The 26,570-nt window shown below is 51.4% G+C and overlaps 4 protein-coding genes across 4 annotated transcripts; 2 read left to right on the top strand and 2 right to left on the bottom strand.

Moving 5' to 3' along the window:
* The first annotated feature begins 646 nt into the window (after positions 1-646).
* On the top strand, positions 647-13,951 carry TGME49_286080 (elongation factor 2 family protein). The gene is made up of 13 exons (XM_002369204.2): positions 647-2,521; positions 3,261-3,575; positions 4,561-4,665; positions 5,193-5,281; positions 5,941-6,028; positions 6,652-6,810; positions 7,046-7,336; positions 8,414-8,733; positions 9,767-10,069; positions 10,550-10,666; positions 11,210-11,317; positions 12,021-12,180; positions 12,679-13,951. The coding sequence occupies exons 1-13, from the start codon at positions 1,637-1,639 to the stop codon at positions 12,763-12,765; spliced, it is 3,027 nt and encodes a 1,008-aa protein (XP_002369245.1). The 5' UTR covers positions 647-1,636; the 3' UTR covers positions 12,766-13,951.
* A 286-nt stretch (positions 13,952-14,237) lies between these two features.
* Positions 14,238-15,044, bottom strand: TGME49_286070 (hypothetical protein; the record flags this gene model as incomplete). Its single annotated transcript, XM_002369203.2, has 2 exons — positions 14,238-14,408; positions 14,955-15,044. The coding sequence occupies 2 exons, from the start codon at positions 15,042-15,044 to the stop codon at positions 14,238-14,240; spliced, it is 261 nt and encodes an 86-aa protein (XP_002369244.1).
* A 2,914-nt stretch (positions 15,045-17,958) lies between these two features.
* Positions 17,959-22,350, top strand: TGME49_286060 (tricarboxylate carrier protein). The gene is made up of 6 exons (XM_002369202.2): positions 17,959-18,434; positions 19,135-19,285; positions 19,831-20,002; positions 20,340-20,433; positions 20,771-20,862; positions 21,137-22,350. Exons 1-6 carry the CDS (start codon positions 18,080-18,082, stop codon positions 21,311-21,313), a joined length of 1,041 nt encoding a protein of 346 aa, XP_002369243.1. The 5' UTR covers positions 17,959-18,079; the 3' UTR covers positions 21,314-22,350.
* On the bottom strand, positions 21,487-26,506 carry TGME49_286050 (hypothetical protein). Its single transcript, XM_018781973.1, has 5 exons — positions 25,065-26,506; positions 24,412-24,629; positions 23,690-23,952; positions 22,948-23,292; positions 21,487-22,422 (listed from the first exon to the last, which is right to left on the bottom strand). Exons 1-5 carry the CDS (start codon positions 25,706-25,708, stop codon positions 22,282-22,284), a joined length of 1,611 nt encoding a protein of 536 aa, XP_018637793.1. The 5' UTR covers positions 25,709-26,506; the 3' UTR covers positions 21,487-22,281.
* Between the last annotated feature and the right edge of the window lie 64 nt (positions 26,507-26,570).

Genomic DNA, 26,570 nt, shown 5'->3' on the forward strand with positions numbered 1-26,570 from the left:
CCTTGTTTGTGTCGGAAGCAAATCAGACAGATCTTGAAGTGGTTTTCTCCTCATTTTCCGCTTCATTGCGCTCGATAAGGAATCCAGGGGGTCTTCCTCTCCTGCATAAGACTCTCACCGAGAAATCGAGACAGGCTCCCCAGCAAACCGCTCTGACATTCAGGAATGGGGTCTCTGTCCTCATTTCATCTGTCCTGCAGACCCTGAAAGAGTCCAAAAAGAGACGGTGAAGCCTTAGGAGGCGAATGCATTGGAGTGCCAGTGAGTATGTACAAATGCCCTGGCCACCTGGGTCCGCCGCCCCGAGTGTGTCTGCGAGATCCAACTTCCCCTGCAACGCGCATGCGCCTTGCATGTAGTTCTGACTGGAAAATGTGTAGCTCCAACCTCTGTGGTGAGCGATGCTTTCGCGAACAGGGTGGATGGTGAGCAGAAAAGCCCAGGAAAAGACCGCCTGGTCATTTGCGTCTGCTTTGCCGCCGCACACATGCAGCGAAAAACGGGGTTGCATGCGGGAACAGCTCCATCGGTGAAAACAGCTTGGTTGCTGAACCGTTTCTCTCCGTCTTTTCCCTGCCTGGTCACGTTCTCGGTCTGACCGCTTTTCCCAGGAATTGAAGCCGCGTACCGAAAACACTCGAAAGGTAAAGAGCTCCTTTTTTGGCGATTCTGTCCAGTACGACGTTTTCGTGAGCCATAACGGAACACTCGGGATCGTCGAACGTAGAGGGATTAGAACTTGCTGCTCTTTCTTCCTCCTGAGGGGTTCTTCCGTTTTTCTTGTTTGCAGTTGCACCTCTTCTGGAAGTCCCCCTTCGATGCATTCGTTCATCCAGTCCGTGTACCGACGTCGTCTTTCTTTCCTTGCGTTTAACGTGTATCGCTGAAGGTCGCCTGTCCAGGTTTTCCCTGTGGGGCATGCCTCTCTTTTCCAGTTGTTCTGTGTTTCCGACCCGCTAAACAAACTGTTTCTGTGTTTAGTGGATGCTTCTGCATTTGCCTCGCCTCTGACCGTCCAGAGTCCCGTCCACTATACCCCAGTTTCCTCCCGCGCCAGACGGTCTCTGTCTCCCGCTGCGGTCCTTGCGCTACTCTGCAGAGCGTTCCACCGCAGGTGGAGCGCTTTCCGGGAGAAAAACTTTTGCGTCCATCGATTCTCGAATCCTCACATGTGCGTTCTGGTGCACACGGGGGCTTTCTGCATACCGTTCTTTGCCCAATACGGGTGACGGATATCGGCGAGGACGTCCTCATCCGTCCACCTTCACCTCATCTCGACGTCTCGCCTCTGTCTCTTTCTGCATCGCATCTCTCGCTCCGCGTTCGTGTCTTTTGGACGCAGGTACACTAGGTTTTGTGTTTCGCCGTCAGTTGGTTCTTCTTTCCTGTCTGCAAGTTTCCTTCTTGCTGTTTCTTTCTGCCCTTGGTCTCCTCTCTGCCCTCCTTTCCAGAGAATACGAGCACCGGTTCTCTCTCTCTGTTTTTCCCCCGTCTCTTCTCCTCTCGCAAGACCAGTTTGAGTGCCGCGGGGCAGGTGCGTTTCGCGTACGTTCTCACTTGTCGTTCGTTCCTCTCGTTCGTTCTGGGTCGTTGCGCTTCACCTCCTTCCGCCTCTTGTTCCTCTCTCCTCGTCAAGATGGACGGCGCAAATTTGTACGACGAGTTTGGGAACTACATCGGCCCGGAGCTGGGGGAAGACGAAGAGAGTGAAGGTGAAGAGGAGGAGGTGGATCGCCCCCTGCCGGTCGTCGAAGAGGAGACAGATCGGAGCGTCGCCGTTCGCGGCTTGGTGTCTATCGGCGAAGAGGAGTCGACTGCGGCCGCCGTCGTCCCTCACGAACTCAAGAAGTACTATCCAGATCACGCGGAAGTGTATCCGGAGGCCGACACCGTGGTCCAGGAAGAAGATACGCAGCCGATTACGCAGCCGATCATTGCGCCAGTGTCGACGGCGGACTTTGACCTGTTGGAGAAGCAGCTCCCCGTCACCTCTTTCTCCTTCGACTACCTCGCGTCCCTCATGTTCCAACCTGAGAGCATTCGCAGCGTGTGTCTCCTCGGTCACCTCCATTCCGGGAAGACGACGTTCCTCGACATGCTCGTGGAGGAGACGCACCATCCACCTCACAACAGCCGCCGGTCTGCGCCTGCGCGCATGGCAAAACGCTACACAGACTCGCGGAAAGACGAGCAGCAGCGGGCGCTCTCGATCAAGGCCTCGCCCATGTCCCTTGTCCTCCAAAGCAGCAGATACAAAAACTTCCTCTTCAACATCTTCGACACACCCGGCCATGTCAACTTCAACGACGAGTGCTGCGCGGCGATGCGACTTTGCGACGGCGCCATCATCGTCATCGATGCTCTCGAGGGAGTCATGAGCAACACTGACCGGCTCCTACGCCATGCAGTCGAGGAACAACTCGACATCGTCGTCGTGATCAATAAACTCGATCGGCTTATTCTCGAGTTGAGACTCCCCCCGGCAGACGCGTACCACAAAATCCGACACACCCTTGAAGAGGTACGCTCCGAGAAGGGGAAGGAGGCGGAAGAGGATGCCTGCTAGAGCAACAGATGAGAGACAGCGTATCGGCGACGAGACAGGACAGAAGAAGGAAGCGCACTTGAGCCACAGGAGGGGGAGAAGAGAAAAAAGAGATCCGAAAACGTCCAGTTGAGGAAAAAAAGAAATCGAACCATTCTTTCACACAAACAATGGTGCACAGCTACGTTTTATGCGTTCATTGCTTCTTCTCCCTCCGCTGTCTTGAAAATACCCAACTGGGTGTATGTGTTCGTGTACTTTCACAAGTATGTTTGGCTGTGCGTTTGTTTGTTTGTATGTATGTGTCTCTCTGTATCTATCTACATGTATCTACATCTATCTACATCAATGTATACCTGTGTCTATCTATATCTTTTTGTGCATACTCTGTATGTATCGCTCCTTTTCTCTCACTGCTTTTGAGTCGGCGTATGCATGAAGTCTCTGTTTCTTCTTTGGATGTGCGTTTCTCTGCGTCGGTGTGCCGTATTGGTTTGTAACTCCCGTGGCTGCTTCATCTCTATCTGCGGCGAAGTTTCTTGGAGGGACCGCGTTCTTTCTCTTGAGAATTTGCAGCAAAATACCTGTTTCCCCGCTCTCTTCTTTGCGGTTCTATCTTTCTGTCTCGCATCCGCGTCCTCGCTCAGATGCTTGCCTGGCCTCGTCCATCGTTTTTCTTCTAGCCACTGCCGCCTCCCTCTGTGTCGGCTCACAGGTGAACAGCATTTTGGAGCAGGTCTGCGAAGTCCGCGGTCGCAAGCCGATCGTGATTTCTCCCTTGAACAACAACGTATTGTTTGCCATGGGGCAGTTTGGGCTGATTTTCTCGACGAGATCGTTTGCCAAGCTGCACATCGACAACTACCACCCGGACAGAAAGGCACATGGACCGAGACTGCCTGGAGAGCCAGCGAGTGTGGAGGCCGAGCGCACCCCGTTCCCTTCCGTCGAAGTGTTTGAGCAAGCTCTGTGGGGGGATCTCTGGATCCATCCTGAAACGAGAAAAGTCGTTGACAAACCTCCTTTCTCTGTATGCAGCTCACCTCGTCCCTCACACAAGTCTTCACATCAACGTATTACACATACGCATCTCTGCACAGGGATATAGGCACCCAGATGCTTATATATATATACATATATCTATATATATGCATGTATGTGTATGCCTGTGCATATCTATGTATGTATGTTTATATAGATGTATGTATGTGCTTGTGGGATCGTGTAGGAGCTGCTTGTTAGTGTGGAGATAGGTAACTACATGCGTAGGGTAAATATTCGGCTATGTACACACACGCGCGCGCTCTTATATTTACATTGATGCCACTGTTCATACGTAGGTTTTCGTATCAGACAAGTGTCTTGGCTTGCACATGCCGAGAATGGTGGAACGAGCTCGGCTGATGCAGTTTCGTTTTAGGACGTCATGCTTGTGAAATTTGTGATTCACCTCGACCCGGTCTGCGGTGTTGCCTCTTTCGGACTTCGTCGCGTTCACTGATGTCTCGGATTCCCCTTTTCGGTGTCTCCGCGTTTCCGGGGGAGAGCGGGTGAGGCGGGATTTGACATGGTCGAGATAGACACACGCGCATGCAGTTGGTACGCCGACTCTCCCGCGTTTGGGGAGCTGGTCGAGAAAGTTGCGGTACAGGAATGGAAGCTTCATTTCGAAGTCAGAGAGAACGAAGCCTCTAGGACACTGAGTCTGACTCCAATGATGAGATGCAGACAACGCAGTTCTTCATGATAACCTGGGTATAAAGCCGACTATCACCCTTGCTCCACTCACGCTTCTCGACTTGTATGTGCGGACTTCGATCTGCGACTTCTTTCTTGCCCTGCATGCTTTCATCCCTTTTTTCTTCTCTTCTCCCCGCCACTATATTCGCTCTTTGTTTTCCTTTGGTCTTCTGCCCCAGTGTTCTCCTCTTTCACTGTCGTCTGGTGCGTTGTTCTCTCTCCCCTGTCAACGGCTGCTCGTTGCCCATTGAGTTGCTTTGTTCCTCTGTCCTCAGGACGCACCGAGAACTTTCGTGGAATTCATCATGGAACCGCTCTACAAACTCGTGGCGCATGTTGTCGCCGAGGAACAACCGACACTGCAGCCTACGTTGGAGGAAGTAGGCGATGAGATTTCTTTGCTACCTTTTGGAAGTACACCGCTTTTCGAGAGATCAACATATACTGCGGAGCTGTGCAAGGACGCAAAACCGCTGTTTCGGGACTACATGGAAAAAAATGTAGCTATATATATATATATATATATGTATATCTAAATAAAGGCACATAAATGCATAGACTCTTCCGGATACTTATTCGCCACGTATGCCTCTACACACAAGCAAGAAGTGGATATGCGAGGAGAGTGAGTCACGCGATTTGCTGGAGCTCTGTGTCAAAGAAGGCGCTTTCGTTGTTCTCTAGTTTCTGGAGGTCGCGTGTCTCTTTCGCTTTTGCAGAAGGGTGTGAAGACTGTAAAACGTGAGGCTGTGTGCGAATTCACTTCCGTGAGAAAGTCGGCTCTTCACAGGTTTTTCCTCGATGAGTCTTTTCTTCGCTGTCCTTGGTTTCTCCCTGGAGAGACGCGTCGCTGGTTCGCTTTTTGATTCAAATCTCCGAATTGTCTTCGCCTCTCTGCATGATACAGCTCGGAATCTACCTCAAAAAGGACGACTACAAACTAGACAGTCGAACGCTTTTGAAGAAGGTCTTGTCCCAGTTCTTCGGCGATGCCAGGTATTCGTTTTTTCCTCTGAACGCGCTCCGATTCCTCTTTCCCTTCTCTACCTTTTCGTTTTCTCTGCCTCTTCTCGTCCTCTTTTTCTCTGCTGTCAGCATGTTGCTTTCGGAACGTTGCTGCCGCCAACAGCGGTGTCTGGGCCGTCCTTAGTAATGTTGAGGGCAGAGGTCGAGCCTTAAAAAATGTGCGATCGAGAAACCTCTGGATACGCCTCATGGTGTCCACGCGCGGGGACAGTCACAATCGTCTGTGCCGTGCATGGAGAAGCCGTAGCAGATAAACGGCCCTGCTTTATCCTCACGAAATAACGCATGCGTCTGCATGGATTCATTTGCCGATACGCGCGGTCGACAAAAAAGGCGACGCTGCACCTACGCGTTGTGTCCCAGTCAACCCACAAGACACACACAAGTGCATTTGCGTACTCCTGCGTCCTTGCATTCACATGTATAAATGCGCGTCTGTATACTCTTCTATGTGTGTGCGTACGCCTATCGATATGCGTTTCTCTGCGTCTCTCGATCTGCGTAGATTTCTGTCCACGGGGGTGTGGAGCCTAGAACTTTGAACAGTTGAAAATGGGATGTAGACTCTGATGTTCCTTTTTCTGAAGTTCCTTTTTCTTTCCACCGACTGCGGCGCGTCTGGCGTGCAGCGCCCTCGTGGACACGGTTATTGAGGCGGTGCCCGATCCGAAGACGAATGCTCCAAAGAAGACGAAGCAGCTCTACACAGGCAATCAGGTAAGGCTTTCTTCTCTCCCTCGCAAGGAAGAATTCAACGTGCATCCTGTGACTCGTCCGTTGTCAAACTGCCGCTGTTGTGTTTGCGGCCGACGCCAAACGCCCGTGTTCTTCATGGCGTCTCATGTCCCCGTGATGTTCTTGATAAACGCCAGTTCTGCTTAAACTGAAGAGTGGAGGAAGTTCAAACAGAGCAAGGACTGACTCTCGTCGTCTGTGCGTCCAAGGTGGAACTCCGATAGATAGTTCAGACATTCCAGAAGGAGAATCAGGAGGAGAATAAGAATGAACTCAAGAAACAGATGAAGCTGGAGATCGACAGACAGATTAACGGGAGATTCGGGAGTAGAATAAGGCGGAGATTGACGGGGGGATCAAGGGGAGATTGAGGGGGGGATTAAGGGGAGATTGAGGGGGAGATTAAGGGGAGATTGAGGAGGAAACCAAGGACATTGAGGGAAAGATCAAGGTGCAGATCTAGCTCGATCAAGGAAGTCAAAAGAGCTTCCACGCTGTCTGAGCTGCCTGTGGACGCGCTCAAAAGATATTCGAAAGAATTTGGATCTTTTCCGTGATTTAAGGAATGTAACGGTGCCCACGTGTGCTTGGCGCCGTCTTTGCAGGAAGGCCGCGTGGCAGAAGACATGAAGACTCTCGACAGCGAGAGCGACGTTCTGATGATTTATTCGACGAAGAACTACCACCGCCCAAACAACTTTCACTCTTTCGATGTCCTCGGCCGAGTCATGTCCGGCACAGTCTACAAAGGGCAGCGCGTGAAAGTGAGATACGCAGAGTTTTCTCGGAAACGGAGGTCGGAGAACTTCAGCAACGGGAAGATGAACATAGTTCTGGACAGTGAATCGCTCAGCGTCACCCTTCGTCGTTCTGCTGCATACATTTGTTTCCTCGTGGCTTTTTCCCTCGTATTCAACAGCGGCCTGGATTGCCTCTGCTTCCCTCTGCTGCAAGTGTCTGCATCGCGTGCTCTGGATCTTCCTGCGTTTCCGTTTTCAGGTTTTAGGCGAAGCGTTTAGTCTCGACGACGACGAAGACATGGTGATTCGAGACATCACTCACTTGTGGGTTCTGGAGGGACGGTACCGTGTCGAGGTCAGCCACGTTCCGGCGGGGAACTGGGTTTTGATTGGCGGTGTTGATCTGTCGGTCCTGAAAACGTCGACGATCACGAACGTAGACCACTCTGAGGAAGTCGAGATTTTCTCGCCGCTGCTCTTCAACTCGGTCCCCGTCATCAAGGTGGCGTGCGAGCCTCTCCAGCCTTCGGAACTCCCGAAAATGCTCGAGGTAGGCGAGGAAAGAGTCGCGAACGTGAGCGTGGATGCGGATACAGTCCACGAACGGCGGAAGCAGCTTTGGGGTGCTGGGAACTCTGTCGGAGAAGCCAAGCTTCAGAACGAGCGTTCGTTGACCAAACGCGGTGAAGGGGGGAGGCAGTCAACGGGGTGCAGTGTCGTCTCGACCGCACGCGGGTGTCTGTACAGCGGACAGACGACCTCAGAGGTCGGTATCTTGTCGAAAGAGCTTGCCAGCGTAGAGGAGAAAAGGGAGACGGCGTGAGGTGGTGGGGAGGTCACTTCGGCAAATAGCGAGAAGGGGAACCCAGTGAAAAAGGACCAGAAGGGTGTGTGACGAGGGGCTTCACAAATCGACGCTCGATTCCACTTTGCTCACTGCTCTTGACACGGGGGTCGTGAAGACCTCAAGAGAACTTGGAGCCTGTCAGGAAATGCCTTCTTCAAGATCGACACCCGAGGTCCTACTGGTGACACAGAGAGAGGCGGTCGCGAGCGAGAAGCTCGGGGACAGAAGAAGACGGGATGCGGCGAGAACGTCGAGAAATCAAAGTCTTAGTAGAAGACTGTTCCTCGCGTCCTCTTTACGCTGCTGGTTGCTTAACATGGAAGAGTACAGTTTCGCCCATCCCTTGTCCGCCTTCTCGCTCTTCTCTTGGCATCTCTTTTTCGCATTTCTCATCTTGCACGCTCGTGTGCGTCGCGTCTTCTTCATCGCCGCGACCTCGCGTGCGAGTTGCCCAGTTGTCCTGGGTTCACATGTCTCTCGTCCGTTTGTTTCTTCAGCTTGTCGCAGAGACTTCTCTTTCTTGAGTCTTGTCTCCTCCAGGGCTTTGTCTTCTCGAAAGACTGCTCTTTCGTGAGAGCTGACTCGGCCTTTCGATTTGCGCGAAGACTTGTCCTGCTCAACTGCTCAACTGGCTGCTGGCACTCAGCACAAGCGTTCCTTGAAACGTCTCCAGAGTGCTCGGCGGACGCAGGGGACCGGTCCAGCTCTGCGGCTGCGTTTCTGCAGTTCGGTCGTGATCGGGACTTTGCTTCGTCGACTCTGTCTCTGCGCGTTGTGCAGGCGCTGCGCCGCATCGACAAGTCGTATCCGATCTCTCGAACGCGCGTCGAGGAAAGTGGAGAACACGTAATTTTGGGGACGGGGGAAATGTATCTGGACTGCGTGTTGCACGACTTACGGAAGCTGTACGGAGACTTGGAGTTGAAAGTCGCGGACCCAGTCGTCCAGTTCTGCGAAACTGTCGTCGAGTCGTCTGCCCTCAAGTGCTTTGCGGAGACGCCCAACAAGAAAAACAAGATCTACATGCTCGCCGAGCCCCTCGACAAACAAATCGGCGAGGACATCGAGAAAGGACTCGTCTCTGACAGATGGGAGACGCGGTACGGAAAGAAACAACGCCCCACTAACGGAGGACGGATCTCAAAGAGGACACCCAGTTCTCGAGTGCCATAGATCGTTTGCCGCTCCTCTGCGTTTTTGCGTCTGCGCTGGCGTTCCGGAGCTTGGGTCTTGGGAGCGATGGCACTCTGAGACGCCGTCTCCGTGGAAAGCGAACGACCGCCGGCATGAGCCAGTCTCGCGGCTGTCTCGGTTGCTGGGATTTCCTGATCGTCAGGCCGCGTTTTTTTCGTGCAGTGATGTCGCCTGAAAAGAGTCGCGTGCGTCGGTCACATAGAGAGGCCGGCGCCCCGTGGTCGTTGTCTCTCTCTTCTTATTTGTCTTCGTCTTTCTCCCTGTCGCTCTTCTTCGTCTCTTCCTCGTTCTCGTTATCTTTCTTTTCCGTCCACCTTCTTCTTTCGTTCCATCTCGTCCTCCCCTCAACTCTCTCTTTCTCGACTCTTTCTCTCTCTTTCTCGACTCTCTCTCTCTTTCTCGACTCTCTCTCTCTCTTTCTCGACTCTCTCTCTTTCTCGACTCTCTCTCTCTTTCTCGACTCTCTCTTTCTCGACTCTCTCTCTCTCTTTCTCGACTCTCTCTCTCTTTCTCGACTCTCTCTCTCTTTCTCGACTCTCTCTCTCTCTTTCTCGACTCTCTCTCTCTCTTTCTCGACTCTCTCTCTCTTTCTCGACTCTCTCTTTCTCGACTCTCTCTCTCTCTTTCTCGACTCTCTCTCTTTCTCGACTCTCTCTCGCTCTCTCTTTCTCGACTCTCTCTCTCTCTCTTTCTCGACTCTCTCTCTCTCTTTCTCGACTCTCTCTCTCTCTTTCTCGACTCTCTCTCTCTTTCTCGACTCTCTCTCGCTCTCTCTTTCTCGACTCTCTCTCTCTCTCTTTCTCGACTCTCTCTCTCTCTTTCTCGACTCTCTCTCTCTTTCTCGACTCTCTCTCTTTCTCTCCCTTTCTTCCTCCCCCTCCTGCGTCTTGCTCACTGTCTCCGTCACCCGCCATCGCTTCTCTCTCCTTTTTCGTTCAGAGTTCTCGGTGAGCACTTCACGAGCAAGTACGGCTGGGATGTGTTGGCTGCTCGATCCATTTGGGCGTTCGGACCGGATGCGAGAGGGCCGAACGTTTTGGTCGACGATACTTTGCCCAGCGAAGTCGACAAGAATCTCCTTGGCACCGTGCGCGAAAGCATCGTGCAGGGCTTCCAGTGGGCCACCCGCGAGGGTCCCCTGATCGAAGAAAACATTCGAAATGTCAAGTTCAAGATCCTCGACGCAGCCATCGCTGCAGACCCCCTCCAGCGCGGCGGCGGACAAGTCATCCCCACAGCGAGGTAAGCCTGTGCATGCCGGAAGAGGCAAGAAAGGAAGGAAACAGCTGGAGAGAAGAGTGCATGCAAGAAAGGAAGGAGAGAGCTGGAGAGAAGAGTGCATGCAAGAAAGGAAGGAGACAGCTGGAGAGAAGAGTCCATGCAAGAAAGGTAGGAGACAGCTGGAGAGAAGAGTCCATGCAAGAAAGGTAGGAGACAGCTGGAGAGAAGAGTGCAAGCAAGAAAGGAAGGAGACAGCTGGAGAGAACACGGGCAAGAATAGCGAGAGGAGAGCGAGCGGGTCAGAAATCAGAAGGACTCGTCCAAAGTGCACATCCGTTTGCCGAGAGGCTTTCCAGTCGGGAATCAGACCGTTTTTTAGTCACTCGATGGAGAGAAGACAGGAAGAGATATGGCATGCAAAAGGTAAAGAAAAAAATGCCGCCTCGAGTGATGACCTGAAGCGATTCTCACTCACAGATGAGAGATGTTTTCTCCTTCCAGACGAGTTGCCTACTCCGCATTGCTGCTGGCCACGCCGCGTCTAATGGAGCCCGTCTACTTCACAGAAATCCAGTGCCCTGCAGATTGCGTCTCCGCCATCTACACTGTCCTCGCCAGGTGAGACAGACGAACTTCGATGCTCTGGACAGTTCTGTTTGTGCGCAGCCTTACTTATATATATATATATATATATAACTGCGTACGCAGGTGCGGAGACCTATACAGACGTGAGAAAAGTGTAGGTTTCTAGTCCTCTCGCTTCTTCAAAACAGAAAAATAGCCGTATGCACAGCTGCATGCATGCTTACTCGTGGACGCGTGCATATAGTTAATCCTACACTTCTGTGTATCTTTATTTCGATATATATATATATATATATATTTATGTGTGATGTACATCTTCAACCGTAGTCTAGGTTTACAAATCTGTACCCTTCTTGTCACAGGTGACGCGTTGCCGCGCTGAGGAAGGTGGAGGGACAGACTGGGAGTTTTATCACGCATGCATGCGTTTCTGTGAGAGGCGATGATGTGTCCGCATGCACTTTTGCTCGGATTGAGGTGACAGGGCTTGTGGACGGGCCTCCAAATTTTGCGTTGAAAGTTCTCGAAGATTGACTTTCTTTTCTCTTGGCATCTCGCACTGTCTGTGCACTCCAGACGACGAGGAAACGTCAGTCGCGACATGCCCAAGCCGGGAACTCCTCTCTACATCGTCCACGCCTACTTGCCAGCTATCGAGTCCTTTGGCTTTGAAACAGATCTACGGTAAGGTTGAATGAGTAGTGGATATCTTTTTGTATATATCTGTCTGTCTCCATCTGTCTAAGTCTCAGTTTTTCCTTCTACATGTATCACTGTCTATCTCTCCATCTCTCTCTCTATCGGTCGATGCCTTCATATCTGTCCATATCTCCCTATCATTCTGTGTCCGTCTATCTCTCTCTGTGTGACGACGTTTCTGTCGATATCTGTCAGTCCGTATCTGCCTGTTTATACCTCTCAGAATCTGTCTGTATCTATCTTCTATCTACTGGTGTGTATGTGCGTCGATGTACGCTCTCAAGTAAGGGTGCGGGTGTGCTAGAGGGAAATGTCGTCTCGCGAGATTAGGCGTCTTGGCATTCGTTGAAAGCGCAGAGTGTCGCTACTGGAAGAAAAGGTTAGGCGTAGGAGAAGACACAGTGCCCCGAGCGCGTCGGAGGTCTCAGCCTTTGGCATTGAAGTCACCCTGGACTCTCCTTGTGTTTCCACCTGTGCACGTGAGTTGAAGGGGAGCGTGAAACTTCGATTTTCTTCCTGGATCCAGCCTTTGACATCCTGCTGGCTTCATGTGTGTCGACAGCTGTGATGTGACTCAGAGGAAATGCGATACATCATCGTACCGGGCATTCTGCGTGAACGCCAGTACGGTGCAAAGACGCGGTCGTTGAATTCACAGACGGTGTTCCGTTTCACTTCGTTTTTGCAGAACACACACTTGCGGACAGGCGTTCTGTCTCTCGATGTTCGACCACTGGGCAATCGTTCCGGGTGACCCTCTCGACAAAGCAATTCTGCTGCGCCCCCTGGAGCCCGCTCCCGCTCCGCATCTCGCCAGAGAATTTCTGCTGAAAACGCGAAGGAGAAAGGTGAAGAACGACAGAGAGAAAGAGGCGGAAACGCCGAGAGAAGAGGAGGGAACAAGGACATAGAATTAGAGGGAAGAAGGAGGAAGAGAGAGAGAAGAGAAAGATGAAGAGGGAAGCACTGGGCCAGAGAGAAAGATGGAGGAGGGACATGTGCGGAGTTCAAGAAGGGAGAGGAATTAGAGAAGGAGTGGAGAAGAAGGGAGAAAGGGAGAGAGAAAGAGCATGCAGAAAGAAGAGCATATAAAAGAGAAGAGTGAAGGAGAGTCAGAGAGGGAGAGGAAGTCGCAGAGTAAACGGGACAAAGGGTGGAGAGAGGCAGGCAGAGAAACGAGAGAAGACAGTAGGAAGAAGAGAAAGGCGGAAGAGGCAAGAGAACATCAACTTGAAAAAAGAGGACGGAGCGAGAGGGAAAGGAAGGTCTCACGGGGGTCGGAGAGGTTTCGAAAAAAGGAAAACCGGTGGACGGCAGTGTGCGTTGCATTTCTGTTTGTATCTCAGGGTCTCAGTGAAGACGTCTCGATTGCCAAGTTCTTCGATGATCCTATGTTGGTCAACATCGCGACAGATTTGCAGCAGTTTCTTTAGACGGACAAGTGCATGTTTCGGCGAGACAACCGAGCGAGTCTGTTTCTCAGGATTTGCTCTCGGACCTCTGCTTTTGCATGCGCGCGCCGCGCCTCTCGTGCCTCTTTCCTGCGAGAGGATAGAGTCCGTTTGTGTTTCTCTATCACTCAGGATGCCGAACAAATCCGCGTTTCTGGGAAGTCGGATTTTTGCCCCGACTCTCTCTTTCAAGGAGAGAGTCCGGCCTGCCTGACGTCGCGCCTAGACTCTAAGTGTCGTGGTGGAAAAGGAAAGACAGCTGCGGGCTCTCAGTTTTCGGGTGGACGTACAACTGAATCGGGGTGACTCGCTGGGAAACGAGAGGGCAAATCGGATATCAATCGGAGGCCAAAAACTGCTCTTCCAGGCGCGTGAAAAAGTCCCTAGAAGGATTCCTTATCCGCACTGATACACACAAACGCGCACATTTGAACTTTATCTGAAGGTGCATACAACCGTACGTGCATACAAACTTGTGTGACGGGCGAATCTCTTCCCAGCTAGAAAAACAAAAAAAGTCTGGTGTTGTATTCTGTCAAAAATCCGCTGCTTAAGGATCGCAGATTCAGAGGAAACGTGTCTTTTTCGGCGTCGAGCCTCGAGAGAAGCGACGAAGACGCTCGGAACAGTATGGCAGCAGCACCGCTCTCTCGCTTGGCATCTGTTTCCACGAATGCCCCCGTTTCACAAACATGCCAGCATCTCGCAAGAGAACAGAGACGTTCATTACCGCTCTGATGTCGGCTGTCGGGTACAGAAGTCGTTTTCTAAGAAAGAGCGTGGTCTCCACATGGAAAAAGAAATTTGTCTGCTGTGTCCAGTGTGTGTGGGAACCTTCTTCTGCTTCCACCTCCGACATCGCGAGGTGTGTGTACATCCACAAAGGGAGGGGGGGGGCGGTAGTAGCGACAAAAGCAGTTGAAAGCTTGTGTGGAAGCCAGTGAACTACCTAAGGATTTTGGACCCATGCTGCGATGCTCGCGGGAAGACAAGTGACAGAAATCTGCGAACGTGTCGGACACAAGCTGCAGAAAAGTACTCTGTTGTTTGCGGTGCCTGAGTCAAACGCGCAGCTAAGTGACTCCCGCACTTCGCGAGTGAGAAGAAAAACGCATTTCTCTCCTATTCCGTCCAAGGGCAGACTGCCGTCGAGTTCAGAGGCATGCTTCTCTCAGAAGCGAACCAGATATCTCATCTGTTTTCCGCGAGCACGCCAGGTTGCGTTGTTTCTGAAGAGAGCTTTGCTCCATTTCTTCCTCGCCAGAAGCGTCTCGCCTTCACACAGAGGATGAATCAGGGGGTAGCGCGCGTGAACGCATGCACTGAAAAGTTCCTCACTGCTATGTTGCGGCCTCGCCTCATGCTTCCACACCACAGCCCGTACTGGAAGACGTCGGAAGCGCCTTGTTCCTCGCCACCTCTGCGTCTACCAACCACAGATTGACGCCTAAATTTTAAGAACCGACCATGTTTCCTCTCATTCTCAGTTGCGGATTCAACAGGTTCCGACGGCACTGTCCGTACGCCTTCCGCAACGTGATGCAGTGCGCCGTCACTTGCCGAGGGTCTTCGCTGTGGCGGCACTGCTCAAAGGTGAATTCGCCGCTCTGCATGCACGGAGACTTCTGCAGGCAGCAATTCAAATGAATGCAGAAAACGGAAATCGTGGGTGGAGGAAAAGGGAATGAAGGGAGACAGCAGATAGGACCTGGGGGAACCGATGGATTTTTTCGGCCACTTTGAGCTTTTCCGTGAGAGAGCGAGTACTCGGAAAACCACTGAAATTCTCAATCTGAACTTGAAATACTCAAAGGGAAAATCCTACGAACCAGAAACGTCAGTTCGCGAAATACACGGTACACGGCCCTCGCGTGTCTATCTCCGTGACTCAATGAAAAGCCGACATGTGTGCTAGACAAGCAAGAGGATCTCCACGATGGGAGTCTCCTGCCTGATGCTCGTCTGTGCAGAAGACTCGGATTCTTGCTGTTCTGGCACCTGTTGAGTAACTGGATAGTCGCTTTCTACTGAACAATCCCTTAGGCCCAGACGAAAATGAAAGCAGAAACGAGACAAGTAGAAGTGAGACGCAAACGGTTCCCGCAGAGGCGACAGAGGCCAGGAAAAGGTAAAGCAGGTAAACAGCCCTTGAGACGGAAAAGGAAGAATACCTGATAGCATGCGATCATTTCCTCGTACAGGCGCTTGCAAGAGTTCGAGGCCTGTCTGTACGGTTTGTCTTCGCTCACGGGCAGCGACATTTTTTAGCCAGTTGACTCAGAGACCCCGGCAAAAGTAGAACCACTCGCGGGAAAAGGGAGAAGCATGGAGATGGGGAGACGCTAGGCAGACATGCGAAATAATTTTGGAAGGGCAGTGGGCAGCGAAGGAAGAAAAGCAGCCTTTTACGAACGTTTACTCACACTGCGGACTGCAACGGCACAACTGGAACGGGACAGAGAGCATCTCGGAGACACCGCAAACAACTACGTGAATCGGAGGTAAGCGTAGGAAGCTCCGACGCGAGAGTATGCAGCAGTAAACGGAAGAAGAAGAAGACCTTGAAGAAGAAAGAAGCATAAACTACACGGTTTCGAACGGGATCGGGAGCCACAGACAACCAGCAGAGATGCAGGTAGCGGATGCATGCGAATATTGAGGACGAGTCTACTTCACCCGGGACGCCCATTTGGGAACACGCGTCGAAAATGGGAGATCCCGGAAACCTCACAGGGAAAAGAGGAAAGAGGAATGCAGACGCTACGGAGGTGCGAATTTGCCAAGCGAACAGCCACTGGACAAGTCATGCCTTGTTTTTAGGAGGATGCATGCGCGGACCAGGGAAAGACGACGCGCGAGACTTGGATTCTTCTGAAACGCCGAAAACACGAGTGAGAAAATGCAAGGCTCTATCGAGATAAAAAACCAATTGCTGCTCTGTATTGAGGCGTTTGTTTTATTTTTGAAGACTGTACATGCATATGCTTTCAAGGAAGGTGGCCTTGAAGGCACACCGCGAGTATCGATCGGGTCTCCTGAACCTAAGGAAAGACACTTTGGAAATAACAAGATGGCGTTCGAATGACGACTCACGTTTTTCTTTCTCATACCGCACTAGAGAGCACATTTTACAAGCCAGGAGCTGGACCATATACACGCTGCATTAACGCATGATCCTGTACATATAACCACGCGCAAGCAGTCTATCTTCACCATACAATAACAATTTCTCCTTGCCTTAATATAGGTGAGGCGCAGGTCAGGGGGGAAGCCAACAAGGAGCAATGCTCGCGTTCAGTTACCGGTCAGGAAATAGTTATGTCCACGACTCCCTCAAGCTGCAAAACTGCAGAGCAGTCACTTTCGTCAAGTTGCAATAATGGTTGAAAAGCCAGAAACGCAAATAGACGGTAATGCTCACTCTTTGTTCCCCGAGGTTTGAACTTTTTAGCTGCAACGACTAGCCCGACAGAAATGCAGCAGGGTGGCATGGACAGTAGGGTAGAACTCCAGAGACAGCATTCGTTCGTTTCTGTGCTATTGCCGCTGCGCAAGTTTTTTCCACCTTGTGTGGTTAGAGAGGGAAACCCTTGACAGCAATATATTGCTCAGAATAGCTTGAATAGCATCTGTTGGGAGTTGCTCAGTCTCATTTCTAATGCACGAACAAATCCACGGGATCTACCGGTCTTTTTGTGAAATACACAACCACACACCAGTTGAACAAAAGCGACTTCGATTTTGAATGTGTCCTTGTCTTCCGGATCCAATTTGTATTGTGCTGTTCATGACCATCGTGTTACATTACAACAGTGTTAGGAGGATCAGGGGTTTTGAGGGCACCAAACGTCTTTATTTCAGGTGCAAGAAAAGTAACTCGAGGAACGACCGAGCATTAACCTCCAGGAAATCAGAGTGAGCTCAACAAGCCCTTCGGATTGGTCTCAGAGATATGCAAAATGTCAGAGGAACCTGCGCTTCCAGCATTGCCCATTAACGATTTTTCTACTAGCTGCCAGAGCTGGGAACCCGAGAGAAAACGGCAGTGATTGGCGTATAGATTGTTGGTGGTGAAGTGCCTCGTGATCTGCCTATCACGGTGCAGACTTTTCTCGATGATGTTCTTTAGTACAACTTGTGCGTCTGTGGTACATGATATTCGGCGTAGAATGGAATCTCCACGGTACGGGGGACCTTTGTTTCGTAACACTTTGACACAGGTGAACACTGCCAGAGGGAATCGCCGCTGACGCATGTCCTCAGAAGGCAGGGGTCAACTGTCTCTCCCCTCGTTTTCTTATAGCGAGCGATCTCAGTGAAATGTAGTGTGTGAGTTCGCCTCTCCGTTTGTAACAGTCCCGAAGGAGTTACTTACACAAACGGTGTTAGTACACAACGAAACAATTTATTTTGGTGGTGAAGCGCGTGCGAACTTGCGCCAAAAATGTAGCTGCGTGTATATTGAACCCATGGACTCCTTCAAGTGGTCGGTTCTTCCGCTTCGCTGTGCTGTCTGGTTTTGAGTCGCTATGGCAGCTGAAGTGCTGGTTTCCCTTCTCTCTGTATTGGCAATCGGTCTTCAGCATCTGTGCTCTTCTACAGTCAATGACGCACTCAAAATTCCAGGCCAGCGGATAACTGTATCAGTGTGCTTGTGTGAGTGTGCATGTATGGTTCTGTGTTTTGGCTGTGAAATCGTGGTGACCGTCAGCTGCAGGCTTTTTGCCCTGTCAAGATCATTCCGGCGGATACACGCATTCAGTCATAATTGCAGGAATCTATTGACGGTGATTTCCGTGTTTGCAAAGTGATTCAGATGTTGTTGGCACACAGAACGTCGTTCAAATTCAAGATAAGGACGGCCGCTCCTCCTTCAGACAGGCCCAGCCTGGTTCATCGTCCACCTAGCCTGTTGCACAACACCTGCTTAGTCCATTTGTCTTTCACATACCCGCCATGAGCGCTTCCTTCTGCTCTCGTAAGAGCGGTCGACGCCCGTAGTTCCCATGTTTCTCTAGTTGGTTCCACATTGCCTCCACGGCTGGCTGCCACCACAGCAGTTTTTGACTCGAAGTTCCCAAGGAAAGTGTTTTTCGCCTCTCGCTGTTCCACAGGTCTCACACCCGGAGCCGGGCGTTTTTTCATAGCTGACATTACCGTCGCAGCTCCACTGTTTGTTTTTCCTTTCCTTTGAGTGCCTCTGCTTCGACCGCCACCCAGGCTGAGCTAAAACGAACTGTTCCGCATGTGCCTCTCGTTGCTTCTGAAAAACGCTCGCCATTTCTCCCGTATAAAGATGGCGCAGACTTCTTCGCTTCCAGCTGCGCTGTCGGAAAAGGACCTGAATGCGCCAATGCGCTTGTCAAAACACGACACCAGCACGTACTGGGGGAGGGTGTTTGATTTTCAGCAGAGGATCAACCCGCGCTTTATGTTTGTGAGCGAAACGGAGGCGCGCACGAGTGCAAAAATCGTCAGCCTGGCGAGGCAGGGAAAGTGGAGGGAACTGCGACAGCTGGGCATCGACGAGAAGAAGCTCCAAAAATTCTGTCTTGTTGCCCAAAGCACCATCAATGCAAGCGACAACTCCGTTATTCATCCGCTCTTCCGTCTTGCTGCCTTTTGCCCCATCAATATTCCTATTGGAGGAGGTAAAGACATCTGATGTTCGAATTTCTGACAAAGTTCGGGTAGGGGTTCTCTGCGCGCAGTTCGCACAAACCTGGGAACTCCCTTGTTGCTTGTGTGCTGCTTTGCATTCGAGCAGATTCTGGAGTCGCGACGCTACCAGAAGCGTGTGGTCTCTATCTAGAATCTCTCGTTCCTGTGAGACAGCTAAACTCAACGCCGAAGTCTTATCCATATAGTGTCTCACAACCCGTCAAGAAAAGGATGCTACACAGACAATCTACAGTCCGATCTTCGTCGTGCGTGACTGAACATCATGTTCTTCAGCGATGGGTACTCATACGAAACTGGAGATAGGGCTTTTTTCGACAGAGTGGAGAGAGGCATGAGGAAAGAAAATGAACGATGCTGAGCGATCGTCCTGTCGAACCCAAGGGCATTCACTTCATTCTACACACGAGACCGCGTTCCAACACTTCCGCATAAATAGCTCGAATTGAAATCCAACTCGATCTTGGGATTAAGATGCTCTGGAACGACACGAAAAGCGTTGTTGGCATCTTTTGCAGATAGCCTATAGTACAATGACAATACTCTGCAGATGTCTGTCTCCTCATGTTTTCTGGAGTCTGACAACTCTAATATAGGCATGCAGAAAAGTGTGTGTCCGCGTGGACTGATACTGATGCTCTCTGAAGATTCCGACTACGTGTTTTCGTGCAGGCATGCTGTTGGCGCGACCTACTTTCGCGAACAGTGTCTTCTGGCAGTGGGTAAACCAGACGTACAACGCTTGTTTTAACTGGGCGAATGGAAACCGGTGTTCTTCGGCCGATGCGGCTCATGACAGAAACGACATTATCAAAGGTTACATGTAGGTGTTTCGCGTGCTCTTCTCAGTGTCCCTACATGTTCCATGCGGATTTGCCTCTCCAGTGTCTGTTGGATCCTGAGTCACGATTTCTTTCCCACCGCTAATCAACTCCAGGAAACCCGCAAGCAGGCGCGACAGTTTCCTTCGACTTTCTTAAAAAGCCTGAGTTAAGAAGCCTTGTGGAACAGGGTGGTCCCTACGTCCCTCCTAGCTATCGGGCTCGAGGTTCACAGAAGGGAGAACGTCCAGTGTGTATGGGCATCAACGGGTACTTGTCTCTGTGCAGAGACACCTATACATATGTGCGTACGCATTTCTGGAGGTAGTCATGTATGCATGAATGCTTACACGTTTTCTGGTGCATCTATACGCCTGCCACCATGCCTTTTTCTGCAGCTCTTGAAACCTCTGTGCCCCAGTCCTGCTTGCTTTTTCGTGTTTGTTGCTGGCCTTTTTCCCCCCTTCTCTTCTCCGTCGGTGCGCGCTGGATGTTGCGCGTCTTCTTTATCTTCACTCTTTTCACTTCTCTTTTTCTTTTTCTGCAGAGCTGCCGTTTGCCTCTCAGTCGGTCTCGCCGTTAGCCTGAATGGAATGCTGGCGAGGTCGAAAAGCCAAGGAGTCGCGCGCAAGCTGCTGCAGGCAGTCGTGCCATACACAGCAGTCGCCACAGCGAATTTTGGCAACACGGCTCTAATCAGAGGACAAGAAATCCAAAAGGTAAAGAACTAAGGAGGCGCTTCCCGAGAGGCATCCCGTAAAACTGCAGGCTGCATCCACACTCAGGTGTGTGCGTACATTTCACATTACCACACAGGTAGACATATATGCAAATATGTATTTGTGTCGAATAATGAGGAGCCAAGGTCAGCGTCGCACAAATGAGTGCTTTGTTAAATGAAAAAGTGAAGGCAATGAAGCCCAGAAAAAGAACATGACCCTCAAACTACACTGCGCAAAAAAGACTTTTATTGGCTCCGTTGTTTTCCTGTCACAACGTTCCTCTCTCGCACTTTATTCGTGACATACAGAAGGCGTTTCCATTGTGTCCTTGCAGGGAATTCCCGTCTACGATGCCGATAAGACCCAAGTGGGGATCTCGAAGAAGGCCGCGACTCAGGCAGTCATCAACACAGGCATTTCTCGTGTGGGTAAGTGGACCGTGCTTCGCCGCTTTTAAATATGCGTTTTCTTCTTGCTTCGGTGAGGTTCACCTTTGCGTAGAGGCCAGAAGGGCCCGCTAGGTCCAGATTTTTGTGTGTGCCCTTTTGCGCGATCACAGTTCATCGCCTCTCAGGCCTCTTCAAAAGAAAATGTTCGAGCAGCGCGTGTTTGCCCGAACAGGCTTCTGCGTTGTTCTTGCACCAAAAAGCGGTGCTTCACTTCTCGCGGAAGTATGGAAAGAAAAGATACCGGAATAATGTGTCTGTATATCAGCACCTCGCCATAGATGCCGACCAAATAATTGGGTTTCCTTTTTGTTTTCAGTGCTGCCTATCCCTGCACTTCTTCTCCCCTACCCCGTCATGAGCGTCTTCAATGCCCTTCTTCCGATCACTCGGACGAATGCTTTCATCAGGGTAAGACACTAAACTGAACGAGAAAGCACATGTTGACCGTGGAAGAAAAGTTATCCCGGAGGAACGAGAAACCCACCATGACCGTGAAAAGAACAGATACCACGAAAGAAGGCGCAGACTCGCAAGAAGCGAATCGAAGGCGAAGAGCGCCCAGAGGAGGGGCAGAGACCGCGTTCTGGTAAAAGGACGAGAACCCCCACCGCGAAGACGCGGACGCTTGTGAAAAGGGAGACATTCGACTTCAATCGCAAGAATGTGGAGTTCTCCTTTTCAGGTTGGCATGGAGCTCTCAGTCATTTTCGGTTGCCTTTTCGTGGGTCTCCCTCTCGCCGTTGGCATGTTCCCCGAGTACGGCGAAATGGACGTCGACGATTTGGAGCCCGAATTGCAGAAGGAACTGAGGCGCTCAGATGAGGCGATTCAAAAAGTTTATTTCAACAGGGGTGTGTAAGCGCGTGAGAGGGAAACCGGAAGTTAGAACAGACAGTTCAAAAGATTTCCGCAGTGTCGTTTATGGACCGCCCATGTAGGCCGACACAGGCAGCTTTGAGTATCGGAATTCCAGGAAAGAGCACCCTGAGCTCCTTCTTCCACATAGATTTCGTGGAAAACTAGAATTAGCACCTGCGGGACGACTGGTTTGGTTCTTCGACTTAGCGCGTATCCAGTGAGTTAGATGTTTCAAATACGCCTGTACGAATCGAAGTCCTAGATGGGATCTTAGGGTTGCGCTCCACTCGAAACGCCTGCCAAGTCCCCGTGTGGGTATACCGGCAGACACGAAGAAGAAATAAAAGAAAGTCACCCGGCAAAGAAGCCAGAGCACCCCTCGTAAACAGGGATCCGAGAAGAAAGAGTTCCTCTTGCACCCCCTTTGGTTCTCTGAACCTCTTCCGTTTCCCTATTTGCTTCGTTTTTTGTCTTCGTATTCTTTTCTTTTCCATATTTCCTTCTTTTTGGTTCTTGCCCTTCTTCTAGTCTCTGTTCCCCTTCAAACCTCCTGTGTCTGTCCCTGTCTCTTTCCGTGTCATGAAATTTGCGCACGTGTCTCCGATCTGCGCTTCTTCGTCTCTGCCCCTCTGAATCGACGCTGTCTCTTCTCTAAGACCTCCCTAATGGCTGCCTCTTGCGTCTTTTTCCTGTCTACTTTTCTTCTTCCTCCTCTGTGCATGTCCCCTCCACCCCCGTTCCGCCTCCTTCCATTTCCACACTCCACCGTATTCCTTTGCTGCCTCTACAATGCCAGCTGGCCATGGCCGTTTACATGTTCCAGTCCTCTGCTTCGCGCGCTTCTATGCTGCTGTCTAAGAGTCCACGTGCTCCTTCCGCCCTGTTGTTGTCTGCACTTTCGTCGTCACATTGCCACTCTGGGTTTCGTGTTTCGAGTACTTTTCTGAGAAGCCGGTGTCGCGCTCACTGTCACGCTTGTCCTTGATCGTCGGGACCGAAAAGTAGGCGCGCCGGAGCCACGCCTCGTCGCTTTTCTTTTTCCAGAAACGCCAGAGATTCCGAACTCGGCACGAAGCCCCAGCGACCGTCTGCCACCAAGTCGCCTTTGGGCTGCACAGGCAAAACAAAATGGAAATCGCAGGAGTCAGGTGACCACCCATCAGATCGGAAGTACGGAAGCTGAGAACACCACACAGAACGAGCCTGCGGGCATTTCCGCTCGTCTAAGCAAAGGGCAGGAGTAGTGCAGTCTGGATGGAGAATCGACAGTTAAGCATCCCGAGCAAGCTTGTGGGAAAAGGGAAATGATGGATACGGGGATACACACATGGAATGTGGCACTTCCACGAAGAGATACGCAACGAACAACATGTTTCAAACTGCAGAGAGTAACACGGGATGGTAAAAGCAGAATGCATACGCATGCAACAGAAAATGAAATACATTTGGGAGGCAATGCCTGTTTTCATAGGAGAGAGAAGAAACGCCAACAAGCAAAGATAAGCCGGAAAACGAAACGGAAAGCTCGACGAAAAACGAAGGACGACACACGGATACGCGCGCCTCGTCCGTGAAAACTTTCTCCTTCAAGTCAGGAAGAAGGGCAGCTGTTTTGCTCTTCGGTTGCGACCCTACCTGTTCTGCCTGTACGAGAAGCAGTTTCAAAAGATTCATGACCTTGACTGGAGGTTTTTGACGCAGCCGCTGTCTCCTTGTCTCTCTTTCCCTGTCCTCTTCTTCGTCTCTTTCTTCGTCCCCTTGTTCGCCACGCGCCTTCCGTGCTTTCTCTGTTTTCTTCGTCATTTCCTCTTCCTTCTCTCGCTGCTTATTCCACGCGGTCTGCAGATCTTCGAGAGAGAAGAAGAGCGGAAGAACGGAGTCGCCGTCTCTCTCCACTAGCAGGTCATCTACGTAGAAGACAGGGACATCTGTACCCTCTCTGAATCCCCTGAAACCCGACTGCCGACGAGCGTTACGAACCTGAACCGACGCAAAACGAAAGCCAACAGAAGCAACACTACAGTGTGCGCAAAGAAACATACGCATGTATAGATTTGTAGTTTCAACTGTGTCTCGCGAACATGAAGCGAACTTGAAAAAGAAGGAAGCAACCTCGTGAAGACCATCCACGAAATGCCAGGCTCCAGGACTAATCTGAATGCGATGCATTTGTCGACACAAACATATGTTTATACAAATAGTCAGAGATAAACATTCCTGTATACTTATACATATATATATATATATATATGAGTCCATGCATAAGTACTCTTGTGGACACCCTTATTTGTTGTCCCTCATCTTGCCCCACGGTTGTCTCCCGTTCCGCCTACACAGTTGGGCTGTGCGTATGCGGGGTTGCCTTGCTTCTCTGTACCTGTTTCGTCGAGGGAACGATTTGCCAGAGCAGCTGGGGCTGGGCTGCTTCTCTCCCTTCTTCTTCTCTTTCTCTCGCCTTCTCTTCCTCTTCTCCTCCACTGTCCCCCAGGAAAAAGCGCCGTACAGAAAACGCATTGTCGGTTTGCTCGTCCCCATTGTGAGAGGTTTCGCGGCGAGGGTCGAGCAAAACGCGACGCTGTTGCTCCCAAACTGTCGACAGAGGAAGGCAATAGAGCCGCGCCTCGACCTGAGTGCCTCCGGCTGACACGCAGTCCACCAGACAGCAATGAATGAGCAGAGAACTCCGTTTTTAATGGAGAGGAAGAAACGTGGTGGCATAGGAGGCCGCAAGGTTGGGAACTTAACTCAAAGCACCTGTCGTGCGCTCCTGCACTCTGCCCTGTATGGCAGAAGTTCCACTCTATTTCGCAGTGGGATTCACATACACACATCCGGTCAGGGGATTGAGGCACACATGGAGACACGGAAACAGTCATAGGCAGACTTGAGTATGCAAGTGCTTGTGTCGGGACGGTACACCCGTTTACCTGTGTAAAATCGTATACAGATCCAGATGTAGATGCAGCTGCAATTCACCAAAGTCTTGCCTCTTCCCTAGTCCCCCGAAGTTGACTTTGAGCCTGAGGTTTGCGATTTTAAGAAACCTGGAGGACACGAGTTGTCTCGGGTAATCTCGCCGGGCCTTTGCAGGCAACTTACGGTTGCTCTGAACGAGTTCGTGGAGGTAGGCCGTCGCGTCTTCGCCGTCGAGAAAGGCGAGAGCAATCTGCTGTGGCAAGCGAAACTCTCTACCTTCTCGCTCCTGCATCTGCTGCTCCGCAAGGACAGCGGGAGACGGCGGAGAGAGAAAGGGCGCCCCGTAGCGATTCACCACGACGTACACAGGGACGCACAGCAGTTTTTCTTCCAGAGAGCGACTGAAGAAAGGAAGTGAGCAGAAAAACGTTTCGAAAGTCACAACTTTGGAACAGGCGAAACGGAAAAAGAGAACAGGATCCAACTGCACAATCCACCGGCACGCAAAACTGCAGCCTGCATGAATAAGGACCCTCATAAGCACACCACGCGGCACAGAACGGGACCAACAGACGAGAGAGGGAAGATGGAAAGCAACAAGCAAGAAGGAACGGGACAACCACACACGGAAAGAGATAAAAGGAGAGACGGCGGAAGTAGCGGGAGCAGGCCTCGAAGGGGAAAAATCGAAGCGCACAAGAAGTCAGAGAAGCAGACGTCAAAGAGGACACGGGGAGAGAAGAACAGGCGACCGAGAAGAGAGAGAAGAGGGGTATTCACGGTCACAGTATAGACAACAGAACCGACTCAATCCACGTCTCACCTCGACCTCTTACTTGGTGTAGCGTGTCTTCCAGGGAGGCCATAGGGGAGCACATTTCTTCCACCATCGTCTCCTCGCTTCTCCGTCACGATGCGAAGACAAAATGGTCGCGAGATGTGGAGAGGAGACAGGGGATCCCTTCTTCTTCCTGGTCTTCGCTTCAGTCAGTGCCACCCCTACACTAGAGAACCCCCAAATACCGCACTCTCCTTCATTTCCCTGCGTTCCTTCCGTATGCCTCGTCTGCCGTTCTCCACCCGTCTCTGAGCGTGTCTCTTCGCGATCTCCTCCGCCCCCAGAGGAAAGACTTCCCGGCGAATTCGACCATCGCCAATCCTGCCAACTGCAGCGGGGAGCTGGAAGCAATCCAGCGAGTCGACGACATGCAGAGCCTTTCTGGAAGTGGCGAGAACTCCCCGAGGGACAGCTGGACCCAAGTGTCACCGAGAGCGACCGCGTAAGGCTCCACCGGGGGTCCACGAGCCGAGAAAAGGGGAGACACCCGCGCCTGTCCAGCACAGACCCGCGCTGGCTATACAAGAGACCCTCTGCTGGCGGAGAGAGAAACGTCAAAAAAGTGAGCAAACACAGGAAAGAAGGGGAAAAGTGGAGACAGACACCCCCAGAGAACAGGTTACGGAGAGAGATGAAGCCCATGTCTTCAGCCAGGTGGTGGTGGTGAGGCTAGGTCAGGTCAGCATGAGACGAATAAAAGAGGAGAAACGACCGTTCCAAAAGATAAAACAACGGAGAGCGTGGCAGGGATGAACGAAAAAACAGGAGCGAGACAGTTGTCAAAGGTCAGAAGGACGAGAGCAGGAAGACGGAGGGACGAGAGTAAGAAGGTAAGGGAAACAACGACCTTGGAAAAGAGAGAACTTCAGGTACTCTTCCAGGGGTGGTAGAGGAGACACAGAATATCTGGTCGACAACGCCTTTCTGCGGTGGCATTTGCCACCTTTTGGGCGCAGTTACAAAGGGAGTTCAGAACAGACGATATCGGGACGCTCCAGAGGGAACGAGAAAACGCAGCTTTGACTGTGAGCTGTCTTGGCGCTCGCAGGCACCAACTGAGAGCTGCTGACGCAAGGTTCTGTCCCCCGCCTACGTAGAACGTAAGATTTCGCGATTTTCGTCGGCTATTCACTGGCGTTCTCATCCGGAGGACACACGAGGTACCGATTTCGATCGGGCTCCATGATTTTGGCATAGTACTTGCCGCGTACCTTGCAGAAAATCACCAAATTTGAATAAGCGGGTGTGGACCTGCTTGTAGTTAACCGAGAGAATGCCGCTACAGCAAAACGGAGCCGGGAGAGACAGGTGGCAGGGGGGGGGGGCTGGGAAACAAGACGGGACAACGATTTAGAGAAAACAGCGCCGCAGCAAGTTCTCTTTGGGCGCCCTGCTTCTTCAGAAAAACACTTGAAACTGAGCCGTTACTGAATCGTTTTGCTTGACAGAGAAAGAGAACGAAAAATCAGAACCCGCGTGCAGCAGCGAAGCGAAAAGGGAGACG

Source organism: Toxoplasma gondii, chromosome V (assembly GCF_000006565.2).
Source record: "Toxoplasma gondii ME49 chromosome V, whole genome shotgun sequence".
Taxonomy (NCBI): Eukaryota; Apicomplexa; class Conoidasida; order Eucoccidiorida; family Sarcocystidae; genus Toxoplasma; species Toxoplasma gondii.

Excerpts from the sequence above, each read along its gene's own strand:
- TGME49_286080 (XM_002369204.2), top strand. The coding sequence starts at position 1,637 with ATGGACGGCGCAAATTTGTACGACGAGTTTGGGAACTACATCGGCCCG. Across the intron at positions 6,029-6,651 it reads AGCTCTACACAGGCAATCAG|GAAGGCCGCGTGGCAGAAGA; the intron begins GTAAGGCTTTCT and ends CCGTCTTTGCAG. Across the intron at positions 8,734-9,766 it reads TCTGACAGATGGGAGACGCG|AGTTCTCGGTGAGCACTTCA; the intron begins GTACGGAAAGAA and ends TTTTTCGTTCAG.
- TGME49_286050 (XM_018781973.1), bottom strand. The coding sequence starts at position 25,708 with ATGGGCTTCATCTCTCTCCGTAACCTGTTCTCTGGGGGTGTCTGTCTC. Across the intron at positions 24,630-25,064 it reads TGGAAGACACGCTACACCAA|TCGCTCTCTGGAAGAAAAAC; the intron begins GTAAGAGGTCGA and ends TCCTTTCTTCAG. Across the intron at positions 22,423-22,947 it reads TTCTCGTACAGGCAGAACAG|CCCAAAGGCGACTTGGTGGC; the intron begins GTAGGGTCGCAA and ends TTGCCTGTGCAG.
- TGME49_286060 (XM_002369202.2), top strand. The coding sequence starts at position 18,080 with ATGGCGCAGACTTCTTCGCTTCCAGCTGCGCTGTCGGAAAAGGACCTG. Across the intron at positions 18,435-19,134 it reads CAATATTCCTATTGGAGGAG|GCATGCTGTTGGCGCGACCT; the intron begins GTAAAGACATCT and ends GTTTTCGTGCAG. Across the intron at positions 20,003-20,339 it reads GAGGACAAGAAATCCAAAAG|GGAATTCCCGTCTACGATGC; the intron begins GTAAAGAACTAA and ends GTGTCCTTGCAG.